Source organism: Drosophila erecta, unplaced genomic scaffold (assembly GCF_003286155.1).
Source record: "Drosophila erecta strain 14021-0224.00,06,07 unplaced genomic scaffold, DereRS2 tig00000126-arrow-pilon, whole genome shotgun sequence".
Lineage (NCBI taxonomy): Eukaryota > Metazoa > Arthropoda > Insecta > Diptera > Drosophilidae > Drosophila > Drosophila erecta.
In genome coordinates, this window is record NW_020825209.1 from 971,096 (window position 1) to 991,397 (window position 20,302).

Consider the following 20,302-nt stretch of genomic DNA (forward strand, 5'->3'; position numbering starts at 1 on the left):
TTTTTTTTAGAAATTACATAGTTTTTGGTTTCCTACTCGCTTTACGCAATTTTCGAAACTAAGAATTCAAGCCGAATTTAAGAGAGAGTGTACCTAAGGAACTAGTACACCCCAATGGTCAATGGCAAACTATTATGTGTATAAGGCTAGATGGAAAATGAATAAACATGATTTTATATGCATACATCTAAACTACAATCGGTTGTCTACTTTCTTAATCTGGATCCCAAGATCTGAATACGAGATCCATTAGATTTGCCGTTTCGGACAGGCATGTGCCGCTCGTGAATCCCCCAATTGGGATGGCTAAATTGGCAATTTCAGCCCATAAGTAGCTCAATCCGATGCTTTGATGGACCATCAAATGAATACTATGGCGCAGATAGTGTGGCTATGTATTCAAGACACGAAGATTGGAATACCCTACATTTGGTTCGCCGTTCTCAATCGGATGTGATGTCCTCTAATTGCTATCCGACTGGCATATTGACAGTCTACTTACAACCTATTGAATACTTTATACTTGTACCGTATACTTGATATTTCTGCGTGACTTTCTGCGTATACTCGATTTCACACAAACACAACAGTTGACTGACTGACAATAGAAACCACAAGCATAGCGTTCACAAAGGTTACGATTACGGATTGTATTTCCAAGAACGACAAGTGGTACAACATCCGGATCACAACGAACGACAACAATAACGAGAGGTGATCTTTTCGAGGGAAGTGAGGTAGCAAAGTTGAGTGATGGGCGGTGATTGGTATTAGGTGGATGCAGTGGGTACAGTGGGATTGGGAGTGGGAGTGGCGTCTAGAAGAGCAGATCCTCGTCGCCGTCCTCGTCGAGGATATTCTGCACCTCCTTCGTTTCGGCCACTTGGCCCAGGCGACGCTGCTCCTCCCGAATCTTATCGGATGCCTTGCGAGCCTCGCGCTTCTTGTCCTGAATCTTCTTCAGTCGATAGAACTCCTCGCGCTCCAACTCGTCCAGCTCGCTGATGATGTACTCAATGGTGCGATTGATGCGGGGTATGATCACTGGAGAGCAGGGAAGCATTGGTATCATATCAGTGATGTATCGTTTAAGGGACCATTTTGAAACCCACCATGCTCGATGGCGTTGACCCGCCGATTGGTGACCTTGATGACATCGTCGAGGGTCACAAAGGAGGTCTGCAATGAGGCCAATTCGACGAGCAGACGGACGGCGCTCTGGTAGTTCTTCTTGAGCTTGGCCAACTGCTGGCCACCACGGGCCAGGCCGGCCAACTCATAGGTATCCACGCCATCCGTGTACGGTTCGAATACGGGCAGCGTAACCCCGGCCACATTGTCCTTCTTGGTGCGTATCTTGATCTGGGCCTTGGTCACGTTCTGCAGCACAATCTGGTTGATGTCGCCGGTGGTGAACTTGACCTCGGCCAAGGAGAAGGCGGCCTCCTTCATCACCTGACCCATGAGGGTTTTGGTCTGGAAAATGCGTAAGGTAGCAGGCAGGATCTTTGCTCCACATGGTTGCACGCTCACTCACCTCGATGATCTTGCCCAGAATCAGACGGAAGCGCATCTGCAGGGCGTCTGCCTTCTTCTTCAGCAGGCCATGCCCCTTGGTGGCGCCCGCCAAACGCGACTTCATCAGCGTTTGGGCACTACAATGGATGATTCAAAAGGAATGGCTTTTGGGATTTCAGGATTTCCGGATTTCAGGATCAACTACTCACCCGCGCGATGGGAATATGGGCAGGCGATCTTTGGCTGCCATTTGAATCAAACAAAAAATATGCCACCCAAAAAATAACAAGAGTACAACACGCACCACGCCAACCAAGTCCGAACTATAAATAACAACAACAAAATATTTACTAAATATACGCGACGACACTACGAAAATAAAATAGACGACAAAAAGCGCTGCTACAGCGGACAGAACAGCACGACAACCAACTGGGCCAGCGAATGAAGACTCATCGGGCGACCTGGCGAGAGAACAGCGATCTTGGGATGGCATCGCATCGGATCGGATCGGATCGGATTGGCTGGGGTGTGGGGACAATTTTGGGGGCTCGGGACTCGACTCGGGCCCCACTCAGCTGTTCAGTTCCGGAACAGCTGACGTTGATGAGCGATGATGAGAGGTATGTCCGCACCGCAAACACCTGTAACTCGGTGGTTCGTGGGTTTCGGGATATGAAACTTGGTATGTGCTCTGTAGACATTAAAATATAATGAAATATATCACAATACATGAAGAGTATCACAAATATAATGGCAATGAGTATGTACTGGTCGAAGGGGTTGAGCAACAATTGAAAACTGTCAGTAGTAACAATTAGTTAAGGCATTACGTGAACGAATTAATTAATTGGCATTCATAAAAGAATATTAAAGAACAATGAAAAGCAATAGTACCGAAAATATGCTGTTTGCATGGCTGGGCGAAATGATCGTTTTCAATTCCCAACATGTCACTGATTTGTCGGGCACTTGGTAAACTTTTCAAATCAAATTGCGCTCCCCATTATTACGAGTTTTCATACAATCCATACCTACCAAGTTTGCACCAACACCAAAATGGATTTGAAGAGCTGAACTCAACCCCATCCTGAAACGACAGGAATTTCGTCGTAGAACCACAGGGAATCCCAACTTCAAGGCCAGTTAGTGATGCCTTCTCACTTCGATAGTCACTCGATATTGACCGTTGGGGCACATTGCCTTCAATTGAGTCTGATTGCCGTCAATGGCGGCCAAGTAAAAGTAATAGCTGCCACACGCAGCTAAACGCACCGCGTCACTGCCACTGAAATACCTTTGTACTCCGGCAACGTCTCCGGGTCTCCAAGCTACGTACGTCCATCCGGAGCGGAGTCCCACTACTTGAATATGAGTCTTGTGCGGCTCATGCGGCTCGATTTCAATGTACACACGTCGTCTTTGCAGTGAAAGAAAAATCAAGAACGAGCAACTGCTAACTAGACTACTTTATGTCAGTTAGGAAATGAAGAGATACATATTCAGATAGAGATACGTACATAGTGAGCCCATGAGGCATGACAGCAGCGGAAAGATTTATTTCCAGTGCACTCCACCCAATTGGGCGGCAATACGTGTCCGCCCCAATTTGGCGCATCCATTAACCTTTTGCATATGCCCATCAGGGAGCAAAGTCAAAGTGTGTGGCCCTCTTGGTCAAAGCAACAGTTGTGCGGTGGGCGTGGTGCAGCCCCCGCTACTTAGATCCAAAATTCGACCTTATATCGTTTGCAAACTAGATAGTAGCTAAGTTATATCCAATACATGTGTCAATGGAAGACATTTCCCATCGCTTTTGAGTGCTTTTATGTCGATAGCGACACGAACTTTTCATCCTGCCTCCCATATATTGCGCGCCATAAAGCCGTTTGCATATGAGGAGGATTACACAGGATTTGCCACGTACTTAATGTGCCCACGTCCTGGTCGTTGAAAGTCAAAATCTGTGTATGTAGCGCGGGTGCGTCGGAGGTCGAGTCGAATCAACAGTTGGCACGTACATGCATACATATTTTCCGGGGCATCTGGGGCGGGGAAAACTCTCGATTTTGCTTCTGCTCCGGCCGGAGTCACGACCAGGCAATCGCTCCTGTTGCTCCAGTGTGTGTATGTTGCGTATACGCATGGCTGTCACTCGAAGGATGCCCCCGCCCCGCCTCCGACGCCACTTTCATCCCATCCCAGAGGACCACATTTTTCTCATGCTTCGGCAATGAGGCAAACACGAGGGCGTACACAGCGCCAAATGCGCGAGTAACTTTTGAATAACCATGGATACTGAGGAGAAGCGCTAGATTTTCAAGCACACTGACGTGTGTGTGTTTCAATTGGTTTTCGTACAAGGGGTGCAGCGCATTTTCTCGCAGTGCACCAACGGGATGCTGTCGCTGGCGCTTCGCTTGGTCGGCTGCTCCAGCTGCTCCAGTCGCAATTCGCATCCGAAAGCGCCCGCAAGTAGGTTACACATTTTTTTCGCAGCCTAGCCAACGCACCGCGGAACACAAACAACACCCGTCGTCCAGTTCATCCGATCCCAGTGGCCACAAAGGAACCGAGTAAGTGCAACCTAACTGCCAAATCCAACACGAAAACGGCTTAGCAGAGGTGACGCCGCCTGGGCTTCGGTGTCCAGCTGCAGTGGAGCTCCTGCTCCTCCTCCGCGCGGGTGGAGGGGATTGGGGCGGCTGTCGATGGGGGTGTGTCACTGGGGCATCGCCGTAAAAAACGAGTGAAAGTGCCGTGGGTGCGAGCGAGAGACAAGAGGTCGGGAGTTGAAAGGGCAGCCGGAGAGTGGCGACTAATTGAGTTATGGGGGCAAATTCGAGTACCAGCTACATACATATATGCGTGTACATAGACTTTGGCCAACGAAAATTGTACAAAATAGTGCTTAAATTTAGAGTGCTACCATACGGCATCTATATACGAATTAAGTTAATATCAGATCATTTAAATGGGCTCTTCCTTCAGAACTTCGTTACCATCCGCAGATCGAGCGATTCCAGCGGCTGTGCGAGCATGGAGTACAAAATGATTGGACCGGAACACTGTGACCAGGTGCTGGAGCACCTGCGTCGCAACTTCTTCGCCGACGAGCCGCTGAACAAGGCCGCCGGCCTGTGCCAAAACGGAAGCAGCTGCCCCGCCCTGGAGGCCCACTGCGCGGAGGCCATCATGGACCGGATGAGCGTGATGGCTGTGGATGCCAGAGATGCGAAGGAGAAGGGCAGCTGCAAAATAGTCGGCGTGGTCCTCAACGGCATCTTGAAGCCGGGCGACACGGCCAAAGCGCTGAGCAAACTGGATACCAATGGCGATGCCGATTTCCGCAAGATCTTCGACTTGCTGCACCGGCACAATCTCCAGCACAATCTCTTCGAGCACTTCGACGTGGAGTGCATGTTCGATGTGCGCATCCTGTCGGTGGACTCGTCTTACCGTGGCCAGGGCATTGCCAACGAGCTGGTCAAGCGATCAGTGGCGGTGGCCAGAAAGAATGGCTTCCGCCTGCTGAAGGCCGATGCCACCGGCATCTTTTCCCAGAAGATTTTCCGTTCCCATGGCTTCGTCGTCTTCTCGGAGCAACCCTATAGCAAGTACACCGATGGCGATGGCCAGGTGATCTTGCCCGTTGAGGCGCCACACATCAAGATGCAACAGCTCTACAAGGCGATCTGCGGCACGGACCAGGAGGAGAAGGAGCAGGCTCGTTAGGGCGACGACGGCGGCTGCCTGAGAACAATAATTTTGGAACAATAATCTTATTTATTTTCTACATGCATGCATCAACTTATTGGAATGTATTCGTACTACACAAATATGGAAATTGCTTTGGGGCGCGCCAAACGGAAAGTAAGCTAGGCATACAATTGTTATTGTTCTGCGTAAGCATAACTAAGATACATAAGTTTACTTTCCCTTGACAGTTTGTTTTTTTTTTCTGGAGCGCCAATGGATCGCCCCTATAAAGCAGACGCTGCCTGGCAAGTTTACATAGACGTGTGTAATTGTTTTTGGTTTTTTTTATGGGGACCAACTGCTAACAATACCTAAATAAAGTACACTGTTGTGCCAAAGTTAACCAAGCAGCGTTGTCATTTTACCACCCACACGCTCTCCTCCTAAAGACCTAATATCACAAGCGCAGATTGCAATCATGCCTTCTCATCACCTGGCAACCTGGCGACGGCAGGTACTCCAGTTCCTGTTCCTCTGGTTAATCCTCTGGTTGATCCTCTGGTCAATCCCCCATCTACTCGCTAGTTGCCTTCTGCTCGTATATGAAAATGATGTCCTCGTCGGTGCCGTAAGCGCGACGGGCTGTGTCCATGGACTCGATGAGGCAGCGACAAATGTCTGTGGAACGCAGCCAAGAACAAAAATCAATGAAATTTCCACGCCACAAGGGTGGGCCAATACTTACGGCCATCGTGAACTTCGGGATTGTGATAGAAGAGCTTCTGGGCGGCCATGTCGTAGCCGCAGAGCACCACATAGTGTCCGGCATACCTTTTGGATCCACGAAGGCGTGTATTTTGTACAATGCAGGGTATGTGAAAACAGCTTTTCAATGTGGCATCGGCAGGGGAATGGGTATGGGGATTTAGGGTGATTTTCGGGGTCACCCGTGGGTGCAAGAGCAACTCACCCGAACTTCTCCAGGACATTGCGTTTGCACACCTCGCACGTGAGCAGTGAGGCGTTGGTCAGCAGGATGACGGGTCCGTGGCGGGCCAAATGTCGCAGTATGACCTCCATGTCCACGGTGCGCTGCTCCACGCGCAGTCCGTGCGCCCGTGCGTCCTTGAACTTGCGCGTCACCCGCCGTTCGTCCTTGTCAATGATCTTGGAGTAGTACGTGTGCTGTGCGTAGTTGGGATCGATGCCGAGTGTTTGGGTGAAGTACTCGTGGCGCACCTGCTCGCCATGCAAATGCGAGTGTCGAAAAAAAAGAAATGAGCATATGCACATTTACATCGCGATATCCACGCTACCCACCTGGTAGCGCATCAGCAGATAGCACAGGTCGATGGTCCAGGTGCTGGAGCCGAATCCCTCCTCGCCGCACACGGCCTCGAAGTTCCCAAGGAGCTGTTCCCGCTGCTGCGCCGACAGGATCATGATGATGCAGGACAGTCCGCAGTCCCAATTGTAGCGCTGCTGGTAGTGCGTCAAGTTGTAGTGCTTGCTCGGCGGCAGTCCGTTCATCCTGGCCAGCAGCTGCTTGGGTCCTCGTGGCTTCTAGTGCTCCTTGGGTCCTTGGCTCCGTGTGCTCCGTATGCTTCGTGTGCCCGGGGCTGTGCTCCTTTGATCCTGGCGTCCAACTGGAAACTGAGTGGGGAATGTTTTGGTTGGACAGCCAATTGTAACGCTGAGCAGTGTGGCCAGGTGCAGCGTAGCGCGAAATTCCAACTGTAAGGCCCGTCCAAATGGAAACCACTCCAACTGGAGTTTTTAAACGAGTGCCGGTTATTTTGGAATTATAGTATTATATATTTTGTATATAAAGTGTAGATTGTAGATACTCTATTGCTGAAAACGATTCCGGGCTTAAAATCGCAAAGGCGTATTTAATGTGCCAAAAATATGCAAATACAAATTAAACCGTTCACAGTTGCAAGTTCAAATACAATTACCTCCAACGGGTCTCAAAATAGCTAACTAGCGCAAGAAATACATGTCAAATTATTTAAATTTGAAAACAACTGTACGCAAAACTCCGTAGTTGACTCAACGATCTGGCAACGTCGAACGAGCTGCTTGCAATTTGGCACTGATGTGCCGACGCACTTTCCTTGCATTGTTTCAGCGGTAAACTAAAAGCACCAGTCCAAAATCATCCCCCAATTTCAAAGACCGTGGTAATCTCCCTAAAAAGTGTTTAGAAACCAATAAACACGTTCCACCACCGCTGTGGCAATCCGTTGCTTGTGCGCAACGGGCACACTGACGCTGCTGACTTTGTATTTATTAGTGTGACCGTAATCATTATTATTTTCACGTGTGACAGGCAAACGAGTCAAAAGAACCAAGCGGCTACTTAAATAAACAAATCGCACGCCACAGCAGAGAGCACCCGGTGACCACCGGGAACGGGAGAAGCTGCAGATAATTCGACAGCCCCACCAAACTCACCCGCTAATTGGCAGCGTTCCCTTAGCCGGAACAACAAGAAGAAGAAGCACGTGTGCGGCGTGCCGCAAAAAAAAAAAAATAAAGAAAAGGAAAGGAAAATAAACAAAAAGGAGACCAGACCTAGGAGAATAAGCAGAAACCGCATCCGGAGGACATGGTGCCCATCGGAGCCGTGCACGGCGGCCATCCCGGCGTAGTGCATCCACCACCGCAACCCCTGCCGACGGCGCCCAGTGGCCCAAATTCGCTGCAACCGAACTCGGTGGGCCAGCCCGGTGCCACCACGTCCTCGAACAGCAGCGCGTCCAACAAGAGCTCGCTCTCCGTCAAGCCCAATTACACGCTCAAGTTCACCCTGGCCGGACACACCAAGGCGGTATCGGCGGTCAAGTTCAGTCCGAACGGCGAGTGGCTGGCTAGCTCATGTAAGTACATCCTTGGCAACGCGTCCGGTGCGAGCAATGTCCAAGAATCTCTGGCTTGAAGAGAAGGCTGTAATACATACGTATCGCATTGCCACTGGACAGCTGCTTGCTCAGTTAATGGGAATTGTGTTGTATATGCTTAAGTGAGCTGGCTGGAAGAAAGGGTCTTTCATTTATTTAGCTTTGTTGTCCATATAGCGCACATGACTATTCAATTTCCACTTGCTTCCCACAGCCGCTGATAAACTCATCAAAATCTGGGGAGCCTACGATGGCAAGTTCGAGAAGACCATTTCGGGCCACAAGTTGGGCATCAGCGATGTGGCCTGGAGCTCAGATTCGCGACTCCTTGTGAGCGGCAGCGATGACAAGACCCTCAAGGTCTGGGAACTGAGCACCGGGAAGAGTTTGAAAACTTTGAAGGGCCACAGCAACTATGTGTTCTGCTGCAACTTCAATCCGCAGTCCAATCTGATCGTCTCCGGCAGCTTCGATGAGAGCGTTCGCATTTGGGATGTGCGCACTGGCAAGTGTCTGAAGACGCTACCAGCCCATTCCGATCCCGTATCGGCGGTCCATTTCAATCGAGATGGCTCGCTGATTGTGAGCAGCAGTTACGATGGTCTCTGCCGCATTTGGGACACGGCCAGTGGGCAGTGCTTGAAGACCCTGATCGATGACGACAATCCGCCCGTCAGCTTTGTCAAATTCTCGCCCAACGGCAAGTACATCTTGGCCGCCACGCTGGACAATACACTAAAGTTGTGGGACTACTCAAAGGGCAAGTGCCTGAAGACGTATACGGGTCACAAGAATGAGAAGTACTGCATATTCGCCAACTTCTCGGTGACGGGAGGCAAGGTGAGTTCATATTTATCCAGTGACTATATGCCATTTTAGTGCTATATCGCAAAGTTCATCATGAATGTGTAATCACAAACGTTCTGTGTTCCATTGCAGTGGATCGTGAGTGGCAGCGAGGACAACATGGTCTACATATGGAATCTGCAGAGCAAGGAGGTGGTGCAAAAGCTGCAGGGACACACCGACACCGTTCTGTGCACCGCCTGCCATCCCACGGAGAACATCATTGCGTCAGCGGCGCTCGAGAACGATAAGACCATCAAGCTGTGGAAGTCGGACACATAGAGTGGCTGGTATCCAGCTGGAGGACGGGCGATCGGAGGGCGCAGCAGCTTGGGCTGCCAACACCACACATACATTTCTTGGATAAATATTATTTTCTGAAGCGATCCGCCTAATCGTAATTGTAACACCCCCTCCCTCCACACACTTTTTTTTTTGTACGCATAATTTAAGAAAAAAAATTCAAAAATTCTACGTTTAAATCACACTTCAAACCGCACATTCTACGGCAAAACGGAAAAATCACAAACAAAAAAAAAGAGAAAACGAAAAAATTTAATGTATAAATATTTATTAGCCTATTTGTATTGGCCACTATGCAAGCGAGAAAATTCCCCCCAAAAAATGTTTGTAACCTTTGACACAGCCACACAAACCCACAAAAACTTATGATGATCTTTCGGTGACGAGAAAACTAAATTTAAGCAAACAAAAACATACAGGTGCCTGGGCCAAAATCCCAGCGCCAGAAAGAATATATATAAAATACGAAATGTAAATTTTGAATAAAAGAAAACACGTACTCAGCGGCGCCCAAGTGTCCTTTCAACTTGAGCGCTTTTCGAGGCGAGTCACTTAATTGTAATAATTGCTTTTTCTTTGTTTACTATTTGTACTTTTTGGTAGTATTGAATCAGTGGACATGGGAATAAACTTAATGTAGGAGTTGTCCTAAAATGATTTGCTTTCAAATTCTTGCGCCCATTGGAGTGTGACCCTGCGTTAAGTTAGCCTGAAGACGGTCACACTGGCTGTTCAGTTTGACCGTTTGCCACGGGATTTCGACAGCGGCGAGAGACGGTCACTTCGCAAAACGAAAATCGAAAAAAAACCGACGAATCGAAAATCGGAGATCGCGGATTCGATTCACTTGATTCAGAACCAAACCGAATCCGAGTCCTCTGCGATGCGCGCGCCAATACGCTGAACAGTCGCCCAGTGAAGTTTGCAATTAATTTGCAAATCAATTTCGCTCCGCCGCCGTCGCGCACATACACACATACACAACACACAAACACCCGCACCGCGCACACATGCACACACACACACCGCGACACGCATAGTGACAAAAAAAAAATAAAAAGTGGCAATAAAACAAAAAGAAAAGAAAATAAAACGCCGTGCCCGTGGGAAAATCGATTTTCCTTTAAACAAATCGCTGCTACTTTTGGGCTTTTCCAAGCGCCTTTGCTGCAATTACTTGTTTTTTTTTTTGCTGTGCACAGTACGCCGAGAGAGCGGCGTGAACCGGTGCAGAGAGAGCGAGAGAGTGAGAAGGAAAGGAAGAGGAAGAGGGGGCGAGGTGTTTCATTGGCAGAAAATTAGCAAGGCAACAAAAACGTTTATAAATATATATATACATATATTCCAATATAAATATCGCAAATATTAATGACGAGCCAACAGCGCCAGCAGCAACTGCAACAACAGAAACCCAGCAACCAGAGGTTCTAATACGAAAATAACCCAAACAAATCGCCGCGGCAGCAACAACAAAGAGAGTGCAAAAGAGAGGCGCCAAATAAAAAAAAAGGGAATAAAAAGTGTATCATTTTGCGGCACACCCAAGAACGCGGAAAACTCCCGCCACCCTTGCCACGCCCCTCGCCACCCTGCCGCACCAATAGCCAATACCAATAACAGCCATAACAATAACAACAACAGGCTGCAGGCGCAGAGAATCGAAGAAACGCGGAGGAAAAGGCAGAAAAGAAACCCAAACATTCGGACACTCGCTCTTCTTCTTATTCTACCCAATCCGTTTTGGCATGGAAAACATGGTGAGTAAAGAAAAGCAAGTTAACTTTGCAGGGGCGTAGCATGATGTACAATGTACATGTGTATGTAAATCGGCAGGGGGATTCTCCTAGTATCGAGCATCGAATAAATGCACGCTTCACAAACTAGTGAAATGAACCTAACTACCCAATTATTAAACCCATTAAACTGCGCCCTTGATGGGCCGCCCCACCTCCACCGCGCCCCTTTTCGCCGCCCCTGGACCGCCCATTAGCACATTTCGGTAGGTCGTCGCTGTCGCCGTGCGGTGTGTATGTGCACAGCGGCGGGCAAGACATTAGGATTACATGCAGAAATTGGGAGTAATTACACAGTCGTCGCTACAGTGTCATAACTATGCATGTCCCCATATCCCCACTTAATTGCACTTACGATGGGCATTTCCACTAAATCAGGCATCTAGATACGCTCTGGGTTGGCAAGAGAAAGTCCTAGTATTTGCAGCACAGTTGTGTCTGTTTGCGCAGAGCTCGCGTGTTTTTGTGTAATTTCGTTCCCATGTGGCAATGTGACCTGTTAACGTGGAAAGTTACTCGGCATCTCGTGACTCCCGTCTGCATCCAATATTCCAATGTTCATAGCCAGCGGGAGCATGTCCTTGAGCACGGGCTTGCCCATCCCCATACCCAACCCCCACTTTTAACCCACCGACGGGCGCAGCAGGGTGTGCACCCAACCCTTATGCCAGCAATCCCTCGACGTACAGTCATCACAGCCAGCTAAAGAACGGCAAGTTATTGTTACAGTGCAGAATGTTTACATATGGTGCATGCATTTGGTTGCACAAACATGCATAGCGTACACATATGTCCAATGAATGGTGTTTTTTTGTAGCAGAATTGACGACACGGCGATGTACAAGCAATGTTAGTTTTGTATTTCGAGCGGAAGAACTGTTTCCGATTCGGTGTTGCAGATCCAAAAGGAGGCACATAATAGCGCGGTTTTGGCCAATTCACTTGCCACTAAAGCTACATACTTCTTCCCTAGTTAGTTGATACTTTCGGTACACAAGTAAGGAGCAACGACCATATAATTTCCTCCTAAGTCATCGTTTGCAGTAACCTGATCCGCTGCACTTTCTGTGCAGATAAGGGGAAATGTAGGCTTTAGATTGTAAACAACTTGCAGTATAGCGTATCACACCTTTCCAATGCAGGTGCATTCCGTTTAAATTGGGTTACTATTTATCATTGCTCATCATTGTGGCTCACTGTTCAGTTGCTGTAAACGCCAACCTTGGACCTAAAGGCATGGACCCACATGCAGTGTGAGTGGCGGCGACTTGCACCCGAAGAAGGCCGCCTGCTGCTCGCTCAATTCAATTGTGGCCACAATTAACGAGTGCTGATTGTGTGCTCTGCCGGCGCTTATCTACGCACAGATACAGACGCATGTTTGTGGCTGTTTGCTCAGTCCACGGTGATAAGCGATTTCGCTCTCTGTCTCTTGGTCTCTTGTTACCCAGCCCTCGATTTGTGGCCCCGAAAACTGGCAGTGCCTGCTACCGTCCAGTGGGCGCTCCTCCTGGCTGCCATCCTGCCACACTCCCTGATCTCAGCATGATGTCATGTCGGCGGAAGCACCTGCCTGCTGCCGACCTACTGCTAATGTGCCCTCATCGTTTTCGACATGCAATTATCCTATCCATCCATCTGCGCCCGTTCCAGTGACGCCAATGAACTGGGCCTACAGCAAATTGCCATCTGATATGGAGTCCATTTGCATGTCCATGCACACTTGCCCGACCCCAAATGATGTCATATCGGGGCAAAAGCTAATGCTCCACCATCCCAAATTCACTGGATATTATAGTCTGCGAAAGCTAATCAACTCAATAGATGCCCTTGGCCTGGCATTGTCCGTTTGAGTTCTCCAAATGTCCTCATCTGCTTATCTACTCATAGTACTTGGGTGCATTTCAAATGTATGCGTCTTTCGGAATTCCCATTTTGACTGGCCCATGACGACATTTTTGACAGACCTGTTTCCCTAGCGAAACCGAGTGCAAATGCTCTGGAATTAGTCACCCACTGTGCAGACACTCATCGCACCCATTATCTGAACTAGTTGGGTGATTCAAATGATTCAATGGGTTGGTGGACGACAAGCGGCCCAAACGAGTGCTACACATGGAGAAATCGGTACTTCCTCAAAGGTAATAAATATGCAATAAATATGCTTGTCTGCAGGAAGTGGGACATACGTGATTTATGTAGGTCACAATTGTTTGCGAAGTGTGCAAATCGTTAAATAGATATGAGCACGCCCCTGATAGCTCACCATGGCAAACATTAAGATCAATTTGTACCTAAACAAATCGGGCTAAAAGCGGCTAGTGTGAATCATGAATACACGGGAATCACCGAAACGGCGTCCAATGCACCAACGATGAGTTCGCTCAGATCAGCGCATATAGCTTTTGGCCAAAAGCCGAGGAAGCCGAGTGATCCCAGTGAGTGCTGGTGGCGATTCTTCTATGTGTACCAACCAAGTACATACCGCCAACATTGGTTAGCGGTGCTCTGCCCTCCGCTGATTGTGTTCTGCGCTTGATAACGTATTTAATTTATTATTATGACTGCGCACACACCTCAGCCATTCTCATGTGCCGTATGCCGTATGCCGTATGCCGTTTGCCGTTTGGCGTATGGCGTATGGCGTATGAGCAGGTGTACCTGACCGATTTCCATGGAGCTTAGTGTACCGGCGACCGTCTGCGGAGCTCCAAGCGCGAAGCACGAGAGGAATAGTCAGAATAGTCAGTAATCGCGCGTACAATACGAATCGCATCGTATTTCCGAGTCGGAAACGTGCAGCGAATCAAACGACAAAACTACGAACTATAGTCACATAGGAAACCAAACCGACATCGAAATCGGAATATACAGATATACAAATATATAGAATACGACAACGCGCGATTATGGACTGGTGAGCGGGGCGGTTCAGATGGGAGGTGGTGGCGGGGGTGGTTGGTGGTTGGTGGGTGGTGACCTGTAATTCATGGCACCTGGAACGATCCCCTGCGAACCGGGGATTTCCCATTCATGGAGCACGCCGATGGACTTTGACATTGACTGCAGTGCGGTGCACAGGGAGAAATGTTGCCAGTGACGGCAAATCGATATTAAGCTACCGATTTGGATAACCACAGCGTATTGTCAATTATCTGAAACATCGATTTGTGGCCCCCAAAAAGGAGGCAGTGCAAAGGGCGAGGTTATATAAGGTAGTTGGATAATGCAAGGTTTTGTGCGAGTGCCTGGCGTAGTTAGAGCCGTTTAATTGACTTCTGGGCCGGTCGAGAGAGACGTGCTAATTCATGGGCCTCGGCGCCAGGAGGGTCGCGGGGATGGAGTAGGAGGGGCTGTGGAAAGTAGCTGGAAGGTGAACTATTAACTTGGCTAATGGCAAAGCCACTCGAGTGCCGCCAAGTGCCGAGTGCCAAGTGCCAAGTGCGACGATGTGACTCAGGGCAGGTGCTCACGATTAGATTTCCCTCAACTGGCTAGCTCCAAGTGGGAGCTGCTCGTCGCCACTTTCAATTGGAACTGTGGCCGGGAACAATGTGCCGCGGCAATTAACCAGTATATCAGCAATGGCATCGCGCACTACAGTGGTTATCGCTTTGTTCGTAAATAAATGTTATGCATTAGGTTAGACAATCTATTGCCACTTACAGAGATAAACCGATAACATGGCCCAGAACATGGCCCATAGCATGTACATCATCTTGGAAACTGCATATACGGTGATCACTTAAGTTCACCCTACTGCTGATGTTGATGTTAAACGCCTTGCACTTTCGATTTTTCACCTCAACCCATACATATGTGCCCACTGTATGCGATTTTGTGCACTGCCCTGCAATCGTTGGAGCGTTGCATTCATTTTCGTTTTCTCGCAGTTAGTTGCGAAAAACGAAAACAAACAAAGCCCGCAAATGAGAGGCACCCATATAGTATTATACTATTGTTGAAATTATTGCACCCAGCCAGTCGGACAGTCAGACAGCCAGTTAGACAGTGTGATTTTGTTGTTTATATAAGTGCAGACCGGTTATCGCGAGCGATCCAAGTTCATTACGCCCCCAACAACAATGGGTCCGGTCCAGGTTATCTGAGGCTGGGTCTCTCCGTAGCTGCTTCTCCGGCCGAATGATTCATGCGGAATCTCGATGATAAGCGCACTGGAGTCATTGGCATCGGCTTGGTTTCGGAATCGCAATCGGAATTGGATTTGGATTTGGATTTGGTTGTGGTTCTCCCTCATTTGGGCGGCGGCAAGCAATTCCGCAAGCAATCGGATTTCGCAATTGTCGAAGGCCGTCGCTTATCGTCAACGGATTGTAAACTGTGTACTCGTACGTGGATCCAAGTGCCAGCGGCAAAAGAGTTTCTTATCAGCGTGTCACCATAGCCGGCCAAGTACGGTGGTAACCGCTTAAGGTGGAAAGTAAGCAAAGATACCATAATCAGAGAGCAAAGTGATACCTTAGGTACGCAATAATACGCAAATATGATGCCTTACAACAATTTCTGCGAACCAGATCACAAAAGCTTGAATTTCAAGTGCCATACAAAAGGGTTTCACTGATAAGCACTGTTTAAAAAAAAAACTGAAATTGCTCTTCCACTTCAAATCGGGGCACTGTTCAATTTTAGAACAGCTCACATGAGCCTTTTCGCGAAGCAGAAATCAAGAAGAACTGGGCGGAATCATAAAGATTGGATTGTTATAGCCAGCCCTCGATATTGTGTTATCACAGCCAAACCGCTGAACCGGCCAACTTTGCAAGTTTGTGGGTTCTTGTGCTCCTGGGTGGTGCCTCCAATGAAAGCGCTGCGAGTGGATAAATCGATATGGGGCGTGTGTAATCTTTATGTGCCCATCCTAGCATTGGAAAACGCCGCAGACTGGAGTTTTACACTCCCGTAAAACTCGTAAAATCGATGGAAAATTTCACTGGCACTTGGTCAACTGTTTTCTTTCGTTTTTCCTTGGTCTCCGTCGCTCGCAATCCCAACTGCATGAATCACCCGCCCATCATTATCGTATCAAATGTGTTCCGACTTATTGTGACTTGCCTTTTGTTCAACTTCCTTTTTTCCATTCATTATTATGGGGCGTTGATTGCGGTACCTCTATACGAAGTGTATTCCCTATGCGAGATTTTGGGAATTAATATTTTCCTAATTGCCAGTGAAAGTCAGCCAGTAGAATCCTATATGGATTCACAAGTATTTAGATTCGATTATGATTAAATTCATTTCAATTGGAGTTAATTGGACCCACATGAGATTGTCCAGTTCATAAATTGTCGTTAATTGCTGCTATAGCTTGTAGATGCGATAATTTCATTAGCTGTTTCTGTTTAAAAAAAGCTGTTTCAAAATATAAAAAAAGGGCCTGTGGCAGAAAATCAAGTCCACGAATGTATAACTATGGAACTATTTATTGATAAATGATCGATGATTAGTGGAAACGAGTGTTCTTATCGCTGTCCATTCGATTTTGCAGCTTTCCCAAATTCACGCGATAGTGCCAATAAAATGCTGCTTTAATCTTAGCACTTCCTGGTTTCCCCCAAGTTGAAAAACATACATACTTATTGCTCATATGCTCGTGGGCCACATTTTCTTTTTTTAAATACTTCTAATCACATCGCGCTTAGTCACTACGATATAAACAAGCAGGCAGCGACAAATGGAAACATTTGCAAATACAATATATAATTCGGATATCGATGGGCCTCCTATGCTACACACACTTATGGTGATATAAATACAGATGGTCAGACGTTATCCGCATGGCAGCCCGAATTCCAAGGCAACAACGTTGAACATTCGAAGTGTGAGCCAATTGTAATCAAATCGTTGGCATTTGAACTCGCTCAATTGGTGCCCAAGTTATGCGGGCTTAATGGAGAATAAAATATGGAGAAGCTGCCTCTGGCTGCTGGTTATGTGATCAATAGTTAGTTGGTTGGTTGGTGATTAACAAGTTTCCATGTCGGTGGCAGGGAACGCCCATGCACTCGGTACTAATTCAATAAAAATAAAAATACGAGTATAGCAACGAAAAAAAATGCGGCCGATGTGAAAGGTTAAAAAAATTAAGTATACTAACTGCTGGGCTGGCACTAATTCACTTTTAAATGCCAGATTACGAGTCACAGCAGCGAGAGTTTGGCATAATTTATGTGATTTAAGGGCTACCAAAATTGCATCGATGCGCTTTTAGATTTTAACCCATTTTCCCCAACACACCAAAGCTAATGAAAATCTCTTGTTTCTTGCTTCCATTCCCCAAATCGCAGAAATGTCTGACCAGGAAACAGAGCTGAGAGTCTCAAATGCAAGCAAGCCCACGCCAGCGGCAGCATCCAAGTCCAAGTTCACCAACAGCTGAAGAGGAAGCGGCGGTTACGAGTTAGCGGATACGAGACGCGCACAGCCGGCAGCTGATAGAGGATACGGAGCACCACTTATTGACTTGGGGGGTGCCTGGACCAACTTCCGTTCCGCTCGGCACGAATCGCTGAGCTTCAGGCACAAACAACTTACAACACATCTTTAGTCATTTTAATGCGGCGAGTCGCTGATTCATGCACATTCATTTGAGTCAGGATCGAACAAACAAGGCAGAGATAAGGATTACGAATCACGGAATTGTCAGAGCACAAGTCTACTTAAGGCTGGAGGACGATAGCCACTTAAGATACTTTACAACACACAATAACTAAAACAAAAAAAAAGAAAAAGAAAAAGAAAAAAAAAGACACAATCCGCAACCCGCAAATCAAGATGAACTCCACCACAAAGCATCTGCTGCACTGCACACTGCTCATCACTGTGATAGTTACCTTCGAAGTATTCTCCGGCGGTATTAAGATTGACGAGAACTCGTTCACGCTCGTGGATCCATGGACTGAATACGGCCAATTGGCCACGGTTCTGCTGTACTTACTGCGCTTTCTTACGCTGCTCACGCTGCCCCAGGTGCTGTTCAACTTTTGCGGCCTGGTATTTTACAATGCCTTCCCCGAGAAGGTTGTCCTCAAGGGCAGTCCCCTGCTGGCGCCCTTCATCTGCATCCGCGTGGTCACGCGCGGCGACTTCCCGGACCTGGTGAAGACGAATGTGCTGCGCAATATGAACACCTGCCTGGACACCGGACTGGAGAACTTCCTCATCGAGGTGGTCACGGATAAGGCGGTGAATCTATCGCAGCATCGTCGCATCCGGGAGATTGTGGTGCCCAAGGAGTACAAGACGAGAACCGGTGCGCTCTTCAAGTCCCGGGCACTGCAGTATTGCCTGGAGGACAATGTCAATGTGCTGAACGACAGCGATTGGATCGTCCATCTGGATGAGGAGACGCTGCTAACGGAGAATTCAGTGCGTGGCATCATTAACTTTGTGCTGGATGGCAAGCATCCGTTCGGCCAGGGCCTGATCACGTATGCCAACGAGAACGTGGTCAATTGGCTGACCACCTTGGCGGACAGCTTTCGGGTCTCCGATGACATGGGCAAGCTGCGTCTGCAGTTCAAGCTCTTCCACAAGCCGCTGTTCAGCTGGAAGGGCAGCTATGTGGTCACCCAGGTGGGTAATTCCCTTCATTCGAATCGAATGGGCAATCGATTTGTGGGCTAATGAGTGTGCTTTTCGGGAATTCCACGAACTTCCCCAAAAGGTCTTTTATCAACTGTGACAGCTCAGTAAGCTCTAAACAAAAAGCAATCTAATTCTTGCGCTTACGGTATGAATGAGAAATCGTAGGCATTTCAAAGGGGCTAGCTACTACCTTAGCCTCCTTGATATTTCTCCATTTGTTTGTTCTTGTAGCACAAGTATGAAATCACATTTGCAATTACCTATACAAGGTCACAAGGTTTCTTTTAACAACAGCCCATGCCCACAAATCGACCTACATTTTTTATATGCATACTAATTATCCTTCATTTTGCTAGGTGAGTGCGGAGCGTTCAGTGTCCTTTGACAACGGAATCGATGGCTCGGTGGCCGAGGATTGCTTCTTTGCGATGCGTGCCTTCAGCCAGGGATACACGTTCAACTTCATCGAGGGCGAGATGTACGAGAAGTCGCCGTTCACGCTGCTGGACTTCTTGCAGCAGAGGAAACGTTGGCTGCAGGGCATCCTGCTGGTGGTGCACTCCAAGATGATCCCGTTCAAGCACAAGCTGCTGCTGGGCATCAGTGTCTATTCGTGGGTCACCATGCCACTGTCCACGTCGAACATCATCTTTGCGGCACTGTATCCCATACCCTGCCCAAATCTCGTCGATTTCGTGTGCGCCTTCATCGCGGCCATTAATATCTATATGTACGTCTTTGGCGTAATCAAGTCCTTTTCGCTATACCGCTTCGGATTGCTGAGATTCCTGGCCTGTGTGCTGGGAGCGGTGTGCACGATACCCGTGAATGTGGTCATCGAGAATGTGGCCGTCATTTGGGGCCTGGTTGGCAAGAAGCACAAGTTCTATGTGGTGCAGAAGGATGTGCGCGTACTGGAGACTGTCTAGGATATTATGGAACTGGAGGAGTTGGGAGGAGGAGTCATCAAGTGCAGCCATGGTCATCATATCGCCCCCCTCCCAAAAAATGAAAACCAAAAAACCAAATTAAGCAAGGCAAAAACAAACGAAATTTCGCACAATTTGGCCAGGCTCATTGCGTTGTCCTGGCACTATCTGATTGATTTACTTTATTTGTACATTTTCCTTTAAGCATAAGTCACTCAACCACAAGACACAGCCACATACAACACCTGCACAAGACACACACGCATATAATTGTTGTTTCGTTCTAATGTCATGGTCATTCACAATTTTGCCAAAAAGAAACGAAATCAGATCATCATAGAAATCGGCTCAGCACAAGAGAATACATGGGTATCAAATGACCCAAAGACAACAATTGGGGCAATAGGAATGCAGTAGAGCACACACGAAAACTCTCCATTAAGTGTAATTTCATTATATATATATATATGGTTTTTTTTGTATAGTCTGTAGTGAAGAGTGCGCTATATTTATATAAACATAAATATTGTATGTACATTGTAGATTTATTATTACAAATACGATAATTTAAAAATGTGTACATTGAAGTATTGTAAATTGATTATCTGTTAAATATCATTCACACCGAAAACCAAGGTTAAAAAAGCAAAGTAAACTTGAATGTTTAGACTTATGTACTTACGCAAATTTGAATGTACTTTGAGAA

At 47.6% G+C, this 20,302-nt stretch overlaps 5 protein-coding genes across 11 annotated transcripts; 3 read left to right on the forward strand and 2 right to left on the reverse strand.

Moving 5' to 3' along the window:
- Positions 1-629: 629 nt before the first annotated feature.
- LOC6555757 (probable V-type proton ATPase subunit D 2) lies at positions 630-2,097 on the reverse strand. 3 transcript variants are annotated; one of them, XM_026981879.1, is made up of 5 exons: positions 1,983-2,000; positions 1,728-1,841; positions 1,538-1,655; positions 1,113-1,476; positions 630-1,044 (listed from the first exon to the last, which is right to left on the reverse strand). In XM_026981879.1, the coding sequence occupies exons 2-5, from the start codon at positions 1,766-1,768 to the stop codon at positions 818-820; spliced, it is 750 nt and encodes a 249-aa protein (XP_026837680.1). In that variant the 5' UTR covers positions 1,769-1,841; positions 1,983-2,000; the 3' UTR covers positions 630-817. The 3 variants fall into 3 exon arrangements, with proteins under 3 accessions (XP_026837680.1, XP_026837681.1, XP_001982663.2); XM_026981880.1 differs by lacking the exon at positions 1,983-2,000 and adding an exon at positions 1,948-1,964; XM_001982627.3 differs by having other exon boundaries at positions 1,728-2,097.
- A 2,407-nt stretch (positions 2,098-4,504) lies between these two features.
- On the forward strand, positions 4,505-5,291 carry LOC6555758 (dopamine N-acetyltransferase). Its single transcript, XM_001982628.3, has one exon. The coding sequence runs from the start codon at positions 4,558-4,560 to the stop codon at positions 5,251-5,253; it is 696 nt and encodes a 231-aa protein (XP_001982664.1). The 5' UTR covers positions 4,505-4,557; the 3' UTR covers positions 5,254-5,291.
- Positions 5,292-5,296: 5 nt separating this feature from the next.
- LOC6555759 (protein GUCD1) lies at positions 5,297-6,974 on the reverse strand. 2 transcript variants are annotated; one of them, XM_026982022.1, is made up of 4 exons: positions 6,538-6,974; positions 6,188-6,456; positions 5,963-6,102; positions 5,297-5,895 (listed from the first exon to the last, which is right to left on the reverse strand). In XM_026982022.1, exons 1-4 carry the CDS (start codon positions 6,745-6,747, stop codon positions 5,792-5,794), a joined length of 723 nt encoding a protein of 240 aa, XP_026837823.1. In that variant the 5' UTR covers positions 6,748-6,974; the 3' UTR covers positions 5,297-5,791. The 2 variants fall into 2 exon arrangements, with proteins under 2 accessions (XP_026837823.1, XP_001982665.1); XM_001982629.3 differs by having other exon boundaries at positions 5,298-5,895; positions 5,963-6,048; positions 6,538-6,972.
- A 456-nt stretch (positions 6,975-7,430) lies between these two features.
- LOC6555760 (protein will die slowly) lies at positions 7,431-9,777 on the forward strand. The gene is made up of 3 exons (XM_001982630.3): positions 7,431-8,099; positions 8,335-8,960; positions 9,060-9,777. The coding sequence occupies exons 1-3, from the start codon at positions 7,829-7,831 to the stop codon at positions 9,246-9,248; spliced, it is 1,086 nt and encodes a 361-aa protein (XP_001982666.1). The 5' UTR covers positions 7,431-7,828; the 3' UTR covers positions 9,249-9,777.
- Positions 9,778-9,972: 195 nt separating this feature from the next.
- LOC6555761 (beta-1,4-mannosyltransferase egh) lies at positions 9,973-20,269 on the forward strand. 4 transcript variants are annotated; one of them, XM_001982631.3, is made up of 3 exons: positions 9,973-11,026; positions 17,368-18,655; positions 19,024-20,269. In XM_001982631.3, the coding sequence occupies exons 2-3, from the start codon at positions 17,855-17,857 to the stop codon at positions 19,594-19,596; spliced, it is 1,374 nt and encodes a 457-aa protein (XP_001982667.1). In that variant the 5' UTR covers positions 9,973-11,026; positions 17,368-17,854; the 3' UTR covers positions 19,597-20,269. The 4 variants fall into 4 exon arrangements, with proteins under 4 accessions (XP_001982667.1, XP_026838041.1, XP_026838042.1 ...); XM_026982240.1 differs by lacking the exon at positions 9,973-11,026 and adding an exon at positions 13,715-13,979; XM_026982241.1 differs by lacking the exon at positions 9,973-11,026 and adding an exon at positions 17,014-17,088.
- Positions 20,270-20,302: the final 33 nt, after the last annotated feature.